Source organism: Callorhinus ursinus, unplaced genomic scaffold (assembly GCF_003265705.2).
Source record: "Callorhinus ursinus isolate GAN/ISIS: 27379988/994484 unplaced genomic scaffold, GSC_fseal_2.0 scaffold53, whole genome shotgun sequence".
NCBI lineage: Eukaryota > Metazoa > Chordata > Mammalia > Carnivora > Otariidae > Callorhinus > Callorhinus ursinus.
Window position 1 is genome coordinate 1,552,236 of NW_027397115.1, and position 11,266 is coordinate 1,563,501.

At 54.1% G+C, this 11,266-nt stretch overlaps 1 protein-coding gene across 1 annotated transcript in view; it reads left to right on the forward strand.

Annotated features, from left to right (window-relative positions):
* APCDD1L (APC down-regulated 1 like) overlaps positions 1 to 8,027 on the forward strand; it is a 48,830-nt gene extending 40,803 nt beyond the window's left edge. Inside the window, exons 3-4 of the mRNA XM_073883991.1 lie at positions 1,955 to 2,507; positions 7,260 to 8,027. Coding sequence (XP_073740092.1) covers positions 1,955 to 2,507; positions 7,260 to 8,027 — 1,321 coding nt within the window. The remainder of the gene's footprint in view (positions 1 to 1,954; positions 2,508 to 7,259) is intronic.
* The last annotated feature ends 3,239 nt before the right edge of the window (positions 8,028 to 11,266 follow it).

An 11,266-nucleotide genomic window follows, 5' to 3' on the forward strand; every position in this document is an offset into this window, starting at 1 on the left:
AGATCCAGGTGCCACTGGTGTGGGTCACCCCGAGACAGAACTGGGCTGTGGGGAAGGTCAGAACTGGGTGCAGTCTGCTTCTGCCCTGAGACAACAGCATTCCAGGACAGTTCCTCTAGAAACTTCTAGAACTTTCTCCCTAGAAAGTTCCTCTTCATGCTCTCCAGACAGGCTTTGCTGCTTCCTGGAGGCAATGCAGGGAATGATCCAGAGTCTGGCAACCACTGAGGTTGTCCACTGTGGCCTGCTGCGTCCCACTAGGCAAATCTCTCTCACCCCCAGCCCCGTCCAAGATGCAGGTGAGGACAGGACTTTAGCCCACCCTCAGGTGTATGAGTCGCCCCTCTCTGTCTTCAGCGACCTCCTGTACTGGCATTTCCTTACCATTTTTCTTTAAACCAGCGTGCTTTTGTTTACCTAAATATATTCATTTATTTCTCCAGCTTTATTGAGGTATAATTGGTATACAGTAAAGCTGCACACCTTTACAACGTACTGTAATTATTTTTAAAGGAAGTGTAATATCACCCCGGATAGGGAGAGCAGAGCCACCTGCCATAAATAGGAGGTAACTGTAAAAAGAAAGTCAATGAAAACAAAACAACATAAGTAAATTCTCGCTAGATTCTTTGCCTGCCTCAGGTCCTGAGTCTGTTTTTTTTCTGGGAGAAAAGGGAGGTTGGCGTTAAAGACATGTTAGCTCCAACAGAGACTTTCTCCTTAACATAATCAGAAAGATTGAAAGAAAAGGAAAGGGAACTGTTTTCGTGCTGGGTAAGAACACGTTTCCTCTGCTCCATCAGCCTTGCTATATGAGAACTACTGAGAAGGTAACCATAACGGTGGTGCGTGTTCACAGCGACGAGTGAAGTGGGCCCCGCCTGCTCTGTTTCCCCCTGGAACTCACCCAACATCCACCCTGTCTGCACCCTCAGTGCAGTCTCAGAGGCTCCCCTGCCCCCAATCCAGGCTGCGGCCGTGGGTCTAGGAGTCATTTAGGTTCCCTTTGTGCTCAACCTCACACTGTGCTTTCTCCAACACCAGCGGAAGCCATCCTGGGGGCCAGGTCCGGCCCACTGCCTGTTCTTTTTTTTTTGAAATAAAGTCTTATTGGCACACAACTGTGCCCCACCCCACCGCATTTACTTATTGTCTCTGGCTGCTTTAGCTCTAGAGACCACCTGGCCCACCAAAACAAAAATACTTATTATCTGACCCTTTACAGAAAAAGTTCGGTGACCTCTGGCTTAGATCAAGTCTGTCACAGGCACGAATGAAACTTGGTCAGGGAAGTCAACCTAGCAAAGGGGAGACTGGACGTAACTGCCCATCAACCATGATTCCCTCAGTGAGGCCCCGGGGAGGGTCCGCTGGATGCCAGGCTCTGGGCCAGGTGCCAGGGATCCACGGGGGAGAGAACGGGGAGGCCACTGCCTCCTCGAGCTCACGGCATGGAGTTCCCCAAATGGTGCAAAGGAGCCTCTGTTTCCTAAGCACCTCCCGGGCACTGTCACTGCGCCTCACGCTTCCGGGAAACCCTGACTGTGGGTCTGATGCCTCCGTGTCACAGAGGAAGGAGCTGGACAGTACCCACAGCTGCTGAGGGACAGGAATGGGATCTGAACCCAGGTCCTCTGCTACACAGTCTGTGTACTTCCTGGGCCAATAAGTACTCACAGGTATGAGGACCCATGCCACGAGGGAGGATGTTGGCTGAAGAAGGCTTTTGTGGAGGCCACGAGGTAAGTGGATGGCTCTTGGCCTCAAGGGTGGGGCTGAGACCACTCAGGGAAACTGAAGCTGTAGGGGCCGAGGTCTAAAATAGAGGCTATGGGAGCAGGAGCCCAGGACAGAGGGAGAGAGGCTCACCGTGCAGGTTCTCCCTGCTCTGCCCAACCCCCATCTCTCTCTCTCTCTCTCTCTCTCTCTCTCTCTTTCTCTCTCTCTCTGACAGCTGTGAGGTGCGCCCAGGACCCGAGTTCCTTGCCCGCTCCTATACCTTCTACCCCAACCGCCTCTTCCGAGCCTACCAGTTCTACTATAGAGACTCCTTCTGCCGGGAGCCTGCCCACTCCCTGCTCATCAAGGGCAAGGTCCGCCTGCGCCGGGCCTCCTGGGTCACCCAAGGTGGCACTGAGGCCGACTACCACCTGCACAAGGTGGGCATCGTCTTTCACAGCCGCCATGCCCTGCTCGATGTCACCAGGAGCCTCAACCAGACCTGGGCAGGCCGGGACTGTGCCCAGCGGCTGCCCCCGGCCCGGGCCTGGCTGCCCGGGGCACTGTATGAGCTGCTGAGTGCCCGGGCCAAGCGGGACTGCACAGAAGCCCTGGGCTTCAGCATGCATGAGCTCAGCCTGGTCCGCATGCAGCGCCACCTGCAGCTGCAGCCCCGGGCTGGGCCCCAGCTAGTGGAGGAGCTATACCTGGGGGACATCCACACCGACCAAGTGGAGAGGCGGCACTACCGGCCCACAGGCTACCAGCGCCCGCTGCAGAGTGCCCTGGTGAGTCTGGGGCCCTGGGAGGGCGAGTTCTGAGCCCCAACCCAGTGGGCCCTCTATGGTCTGGTCCCTGCCTAGGACCCTCTCTGCATCCCCAGGCTGGCCTGCTTGCCTCAGGACATTTGCACATGTTGTTCCCTCTGCTTGAGACATCTTTTCTCGGGTCTTTACAGGGCTGGTTTTTCCAAAGGAACCACTGCTCAGCTTGTCTGTGTCTGATCCTCCTGACATCCTTCTTGTGGGCCCCACAGGGTCCTGCCCTTCTGCCCCTGCTAGGCACCTGGGCATGGGCAGGTCTCTCTCAGTTCTCAGATCTCTCAGATTGTTCCCTCCAATCCCCACTCTGCACATTTTCCAGCACTCAGCTTCCCTGGGCTGCATGGTTCGTTTGTCAATTGCTACTTTCTCCCCTAGAAGAAGGCTCTCTGCAAGGGCGGGGCCCCGTTCTCTCCTGGGTTCCCACTCACGGCCCAGGGTCTGGCAGAGTCAGGGCCAATAAATGTTAGTGAACGAACAAGGGAGAGGTCAGCCCTCCTCCAGGGCTCTGCTGGATGGCCACAGAGCCCGTGGAAGTTTCCCCCAAAAGCTCCGTGTGGCCCTCTCTGGAGGGCCTCCATTATCTGGAGCCAGAGATGTTGAGTGTACCCCTTCACATGAATGCCGGGGAGAGCAGCACTCCTCAGACTCAGCTCTCAAGATGCCATCACCTGGGGTGGGACCTGGGACTCTGCATTTCCAGCAGGCTCCCAGATGACCCATGGACAGCCCTTGGGGCAGGAGGCTGCCCTATAAAGGGAGATTTACTTCCTCCACCCCAACTCCAATGTGAATTTCACTTGAGGTGCTTAACCTCGATTTTAAATTAAGTGGTCACAAACACACCGCCCCCACTCGGGGGAGATCTGGTAGCCCTTCCCTGCCTGATGAGCACACAGGCAGAAAGATCTGCGATTCATTTGTGTGATGTACTCTTGGCAAGTAGAGCAGCACCTGTTCCACACGGGAGGGAGGGAGGCTTGGGACTTCTCCGGGGCGGCTGGTGAAGCCTCGGGACCACCCCCCACCCCCAGAAAAATGTCTGTAGGAGCATAAAATAAAATACATAGAATTTAAACAGAAACCAATTCAATTAAAACTACTTACCCACGTTTTAAAGCATTAATTTGTGACCCAGGAACACTAGGACTATGAAGCCTTTATTCTCCCTAATTGAGTGCAAACATGTTCCCAGTATCTGCAACACTGTTACTAGGAGACAGGCAACAAAGTCAGAGGTTCCAGAAGTTACAGAGGTTTGTTGCCTACAGCGGCAATTACAAGAAAAGTTAACTTTTATCAGTTAGGGTTTATTGAAAATGAAGTCAAGGTAGGATGCCATGTGAAGAATGTCTCTACTAAGTACCCAAGGAATATTTTTCAAAAGTGAGAACGAACAGACTGGATGCATGAGTTCAGGAGCCCCTGTCAAGTGAGCCCTTAGGCAACCCTCACGCCATTCAGCATGTACTGAGTGCCTACTGTGTACTCAGCACTCACTAAACCAGATGGGCAACTTCTCACCTCTGGGAGCGGCAGCTTGTTAGAGGACCCCAAAGAAGGGCACTAGGGATGAGCCCCGCTGCCCTCTTCTCCTCTCCCACCCCCTCCTCCCAACCCAGGATCTGGGGAGCAGAGAGGAAGCACAAGAAGTTCTCATAATCAGAAAATCAGCCCGAGTTCTTTTCATGACCTCAAAATCGTTCTCTTTTTGACAGCCAATGTTCTAGGCTGGTCTGACGTTGATCCTACTTAGAGAGGAGAAGGCACTGGCAGCGGGATGATTACTGGCGCCCACCACCTCATTAGGAGGGCAAACTGCTCTGAACACAGAAAGGACGGACCCCCGGGGTGCCGCGGATAACAATTTTCATGTCTCCGCAGGCAGGGCTCTGGGGCCACAGACCCCTGCCCTCCTGCTGCCTGACCAGCCAGCATGGCCAATGCAACCTGCCCCGTGATCGAGAAGCAGAGCAGGAATGTGTGCATAGATGAACAGTGCCAGATGTACAGACATTAAATTAAATATCTGCTCAGCAACTGCCCCCTCCCCGGGAAAAAAAAAAAGAGAGAGAGAGAGAGAGAGAGAGAGATAATTTCAAAGAAGAAAATGCTGCAGATAAACCCCCAAGTAACGAATTAGTCGTTACCTTATGCTCTCTGGGGTCCAAGCCTTGCCCATAACCCAAACCAGATGGTAAACATGAACATTTTTAGAAGTTAATTTAAAACCAATTTGATCCCCAAATTCATTGCCTGGATGTAGAATCCTAATCAATCAGCCAACACTCGACCAAAATCATCTAAGCCTGGTGTCACCTCTGGGGGTTAATTAGAAACTGTTATGTGCTGTTTGAGAAATAACTTTATGTAACAGGTTTGAACCAGTAAGAGTTTGGCTCCTGCACAAGTGTGAATTCTGCTGGCTGGGGCCTTGTTTATTAACCCGTGCATCTCCAGATCTCTGCAGAATGATGCCAGAAAGGGTTTTCATCTTCCATCCCCTTCGAATGCATCGGAGGAGGAGATGCCTGTTTCTCTCATCTCTCACCTGAAAGGCTCACTAGCTCTCAATTTGTTTCTGTTATGCAGAAATCCACTTGCCCCGAATTACCAACCAGTATCTCAAATGTCCCGCCTGCAGAAGACCTCTCTTTTGCGGGGGGTGGGGGGGGGGGAGTCGGGGAGGACAGCCCTGTGTTATTTTGATGTAATGCATTCTGCTCTGTCAATACGCATCAGTACGACACCAGTCAGAATGTGGGTTAAAATGCCTAAATTAGACTCTTATCAGCCAGCCTTCCAATTACCGGCACTCCAGCTAACTACCCAGCCTGCTCATTTCTTCCCATCACACTTCTGCAGCCATTTACTAGCATTTCAAAGTGCCTTCGAGGCCTCTGTCCTCGAGTCAAAAATCCCCCCAAACCAAAAACAATATAATCTTCCATATTATGGAAATCGAGTCAAGTTTAGGTTCATCACAGACACAAATAACAAGAGCTGAACATGTGGCAATCTGAAAAAGAAAAAAGCCAAACTGTTTCTTAATCATCCAATAGTTTCTTTCTAGACGAAAACTCCCAAAAGCCACTTGTTTGGCATAAAACTCACCCAACAGCAATCTGTGGGAATCTTTTGTTTTTTGCAAGAAAAAAAAATAGAGCTGATTTCCCGGCCGGGCTCTCCAAATACCCTTCTTTTCCCTTGCCTGTCCTGCCTGCGCCTCTGGCCTGGGGTTTCCTTCTGAAATGGCAAAAGCAGGGGACGTCTGCTAGTTCCCACATCAACCTTGCTTTGACAAGTGATTGTTCCCAGGACATTTACCTTTCAGAGTGATGCTCTGGACTAAATTCTGGGCAACAGTTCCCTTTCAAAACACAACACAAAACAAAAACAAATGCAAAAAACCCCAAAAAACAAAAAACCCACACCAAGATGTCTCTATCTGGTTCCTGTTTGGCCTCTGCTGAGCTTTTTCCCTCCAAAATGCAGACTGACTTCTCCCACACACTGTGGTTTGGCCCCGGTGCCCCGTTGATGTGTTTTACTGAGAGCCCAGCTCTGTGACTCTGGAAAGCAGGGCCAACTGTAATAAGGCCAACGAGGGAGCAAAGCCAATGCACAGCCTGGGACAACTGAGGGCCGAGGCCGTAGCTGACCACTGGAGGGTGGCTGGTTTCCCCTATTATAAATAACCCTATAATGAACATCTCGCTGCTACATCTCTTTCCCACCATCTCCTCGGTGCAGGCTCTAAGCGATGGGGTTCCATGGGCAGGAGTATTTTAATGGGCCTCCGTCCCTGTCAACACACGCACTTTCCAAGGCAGTGAGGAACGAGGCTCACCCTCCCTGGCGGAGGTTCTTGAAGCTCCAAGAGCCTTCCTTCTCCACCCCAAGGTGGGGATGGCACCGCTGTGAGGACAATGAAGCTCTCAGTGTGGTAGGGATGGGGAAGAGACTCTAGACGGCACATTCTAGCCCATCTCTACCACTTCCAGGCTGGAGACCATGGCAGGCTGCCAGGCCCACTGAGATCCAGCATCTTCGGCCAGGACATGTAACACCTGCCCGAGCAGGGCTGAGCACAATGCCTGGCGCTTAGGAGGCTCCTAAACGTGAGGGCTGGAGGGCGGGGGGGGGGGGGGGGGGGGGGGAGTCCCAGTGGGCCAGGAGAAAGGCCATAAACTTGAATGGTCGAATCTCAGGACCAAGCAGGATGGGTGTGGGGAAGTCCCCTTCCAAACCCCAGGGCATTTCTCCTGCATCCGTCCAATCATTCATTCCATCAGTATATGGCAGCTGTGAGCCAGGCACCATGCCAGGCCCTGGGGATGGATGGAGTAGCTACCAGGGCCTCCTGGCTTCGGGAGCCTACCATCGAGCTAAGGGGTGGGGGGCAGGGACAGAAGAGGACATAGGAAGCGGCAGGTCTATGATCTGGAGAGTTCTCGCTAAGGCCTCGCTGAGCTGAGACCCAGACTAGAAGAAGCCTGCCAGGCCATATGTGGGGGCATTTCCAGGTAGAGGGCCAGCAGGTGCAGAGGCCCAGAAGAGGGAGGAGCTGACTGAGATCCGACAAGAACAAAGTGGCCGTTGGGGGCGGGAGGCAGGGAGTGACCCACGGGCGGGACCCCACATACCCCCATTCCCGGCCGCGCCCTGACTCCTCCTCCTCGGACAATCACTGTTCTGTTTCTGTTTGTCCTCTGCCAGCACCACGCCCGCCCCTGCCCAGCATGCAGCCTCATTGCACGCTCCGACGAGCACCACCCGCCCGTGCTGCCCCCCCAGGTGGCCCTGCCCCTGCGCCTGGGTGGCCGGTGGGTCAGCCCCGGGTGCGAGGTGCGCCCCGCCGTGCTGTTCCTCACCAGGCTCTTCACCTTCTACGGGCACAACCGCTCTTGGGAAGGATATTACCGCCACTTCTCAGACCCCACCTGCCGCCAGCCCACCTTCACGGTCTATGCAGCCGGCCGCTACACCAGGGGCACGCCCTCTAGCAAGGTCCTCGGTGGCACCGAACTGGTGTTTCAGGTCACACAGGCCCGAGTGACTCCCATGGACCAGGTCACCACGGCCATGCTCAACTTCTCCGAACCCAGCAGCTGCGGGGGCCCGGGGGCCTGGTCCCTGGGAACCGAGCGGGACGTCACAGCCACCAATGGGTGCCTGCCGCTGGGCATCAGGCTCCCCCACGTGGAGTACGAGCTTTTCAAGATGGAGCTAGACCCCCTCGGGCAAAGCCTGCTCTTCATCGGACAAAGGCCCACAGACGGGTCAAGTCCCGACACCCCGGAGAAGCGTCCCACATCCTACCAAGCACCCCTGGTGCTCTGTGGCGGAGTGGCCGAGGGAGTCTCTGGGCCCCCGCCACACAGGCCTCTGCGGAAGCCCCTCAGTGGTGGGGGGCCATGTCCTCCAGCAGCCCCTCTCCCCGTCCTGCCCCTAGCTCTAGGGCTGGCCTTCCTCAAGTGGTTATAAAATTGGTCTCTGAGCTCTAGGTTGCCCCTCAGGGACCCCCCCCCCCGGGGGGCCTTCCTCCGGGCACAGACTCCTCCAGGCATCCGCGAGAAGGGCCCCTTCTTCCCTCTGCTCTGCTGTGGATTGTTCCACGGCCCCGCTGACATCCGCCAGCCTGGGTCCCGGGGCGGGGGTGGGGGTCAGTGCCCGAGTCCGACAGCACCCGCCAGGCCTGCCCCACGGTCAGCAGTCCAACCCGAGTGTTGACCGTGAACCTGCGCACGGCGATGTCAAGGGCTTCAAGGCTCTAAACGCTCGCTCCCGGTTTTCCTGGGCAGTAGCCCCTTCTCCCGCCCCGTCCTTGGCATTTTGTGGCATGGGAGCGAGGTTCTGCACGGGGATGCCACCGCCGCCGCTCTGCCAAGCCTGTGGAGTGTTGTTTAAAGATTATTAATTTGCATTTAGCAATACAAACGCAAACCAGGGCCATGAATTAAAGATGCTGCTTCGGGCCTTCGGTACTTGGCAGCTTTCTGGAGGAGGTCTTGTCTCTTCAGGGGCAGCTCAGCTTTCTTGAGTTTTCACTGCTGGCATTTGTCTGCACTTGCCGGTGCCTCTGCGAGTCAGGCCTCAAGCTGTCAACGCCACACGTGGATGAATCCGGCCCTCCCGGGCCAGGTTGCAAAGGAAGCCGCTCCTCCAGAGCCCCCAAGAGCACCCCACTCACCCACACCCGGCTGGCTGCTGGGGGCAGGTCTGTGGAGGAGCACTGCATTTCCAGGCTTCGGAAAGTAATTAGTACTAATGATAGGAGGGACACTAAGATGCTCTGTAATTAGCCCTGTACAGGCGTCCTCTGTTTTCAAGATTCTCTGTGCTCAACTGACAAGGAGAGAGAGAGAGGCCTCCAAATGTGTCTTTGGGACCATCCTAGGGAGAGGTCGGGGTCACCAGGCTACACGGCAACATCTGGAGGGGGAGGTGGCCTGCTCGCCCGGATGCTAATGTACCGATGTCCTCCTCTGCTTGGAGGGGGCTGTCATCTGGTGGGGACAGGCTGTGCCTCTGCAGGGACCCTGCCCGTGTTCCCGAGGCCTTGTCTGTACACTGCGAAATTGACTGGCATCCTGGTGGGCTCAAGGGTTTCCGGGACTCTGTGCCTATGATTCGTCCCGTCCTTCCTCTGCCCGATCCCTATCTCTGGCTCTTATCACTGATCTTGAACCATTGTCTGTGAGGCTAATGAGGCTTTCAGAGGGAAGCCCTTGTCCTCTGTTAGATTGTGTGGGGTCCCATCAGCCCGCCGAGATTGTTCTAACTTATCTACCCATTGTTCTTAAAAAGAAAAAAGACCCACCAAGTTAATATTCTCTGTAGGTCTGAGAGCTATGAGTGTTCCTGGCATATTTACCAAAGTACAAAAAATAATTAGATTATTTACGGTCTCAGACTGCATCGGGGTGGGGGGTGCGCTGCCTGGTGGGGATGAGGGTGGGTGGCGATAATGTGTCCATGGCTGAGCAAGTCTTGTATCCGAAGCTCGAGGCAACCATGACACCATTTGTCATCAAATTTGAATCTTTTAATAAAATTAAACAGCCTGAAAAATGTTCTTGCTGGTTATTAAAGTCAACCAAGGGGATTATGGTTCTAAAGAAAGGAAGTGAAGTGTCTTCCAGGGAATGTGTGAAAGAGAATAAAACCAGTGGAGGTTAACCCCGGCTCTCTGCTATGCCCCTTCGGTTCAGGCGACTGCCCTGCCCTGTTACAAATTCTCTAGGAGCTTCCAATGCACTCAGAATAAAATCCCCACTCCTGGGTCAGTGATGTCTGCAAGATCCAGCTGTGCCTCCCCACATCGGGCTTCACCGCCCTTCCTTCTGGCTCTTGATCTCAACAAACTGGTTCCTACCTCAGGGCCTTTGCATGTGTCACTGCTGCTTCTCTTCCCCATGATCCTCAGAAGCGTGGCCTTTTCAAGTCTCAGACCAGATGTCACCTGCTTAGGGAGGCCGACCATCAGCAACCCCAAATGGCAGCCTCCCTTCCCCTTCTGTCCTTCTGTCTATCCCCACCTGTTCCATCATGCAGTCTCTATCTTGTAGTGCTTACTGCTCACCGTCAGAGATGACCTCATTGGTTCATGTTTATTCTCTGCCTCCTCTACCATAACCGTAAGCTCCGTGGAACAGGGAAGGACTGAGTCAGTCTCTGCCATCTCATCCAGCACTGCCTGCACGCACTCAGTAAATACAGTCGAGGAAACCTATGTTTACGATCCCAGCTAATTCTCACACCAAGACCTGTGACAAGGCCACAGGCACATACCAGACACAGCATCCCTCCCGGGGTGGCGGGGTGGGGCTGGGGGGCAACATGGGAGGTGAGGGGTGTGACTCTGCTCCTGAGGATGCTAACAGCTCAGAGAGGAGAACGGGCTTTGCCCAAGGTCACCAGCAGCTGGGCCCCAGACCCCGAGGGCTGAGCACCTGGCTTGGGGTGTCCTTCTGGGATTCCAGTCCCCTCATAAGGGTGGGATTCCTTGACTGTGTTTGGGCAAAGCAAGTCAGAGCTCCTTCGTGGGGCCCAGCATGAGCCACTTCTAATTAAAGGCTCCCCTGACTGGACTGAGGTGCCCTCCCTCCCAGGGCCTCTTGGTTCTAGAGCAGTGGATGTGACAGAAAGAACCATGGCTGGAGAAAGGACAACAAGCCCTTCTCTCCTGAGCTGAAATAAGAAGGCGTCATCTGGGGGCCTGGGGGGCCGAGGCGGCTGGGTGAGAAGCCCACAGACACCAGCCTTCTGGCCCCTTTCTCGGCTCCTTGTAGAACCCTCCACATAAAACCCAAGATAGCTTTAATCAACAGAGGGGAAAGTAAAACCCATAGTTCTAGTTCAAAACAAAACAAAACAAAATTAATGTTCTCCATTCTATGTTCAGTCACGTTTAAAAGGGAAGGAAAAAAAACCCCCGTGCAGTTTATAATTTCATAGTGCAAGCTCCCGGGAGAGTAAATGAGGCTTTTTTATTTTTTTTAATAAAAAGTTTAAATTGTATACAGCTCTCAGAGGCCCATTAACTAACAGATGCTGGTTATCAAAAGAAGCTATTTCTTTGCTTTTTCTAAGCGAATGTGTTTAATCTCCCAGCGGTGCTACCGGCCTGAGAAAGAGCAGCCCACAGTGACGCGGGCTCTGCCGCACTCAGGCCGGTCTCATGGGGCCTTGGTGACTCAGGCATGAGGGAGGCTGGAGGGGAC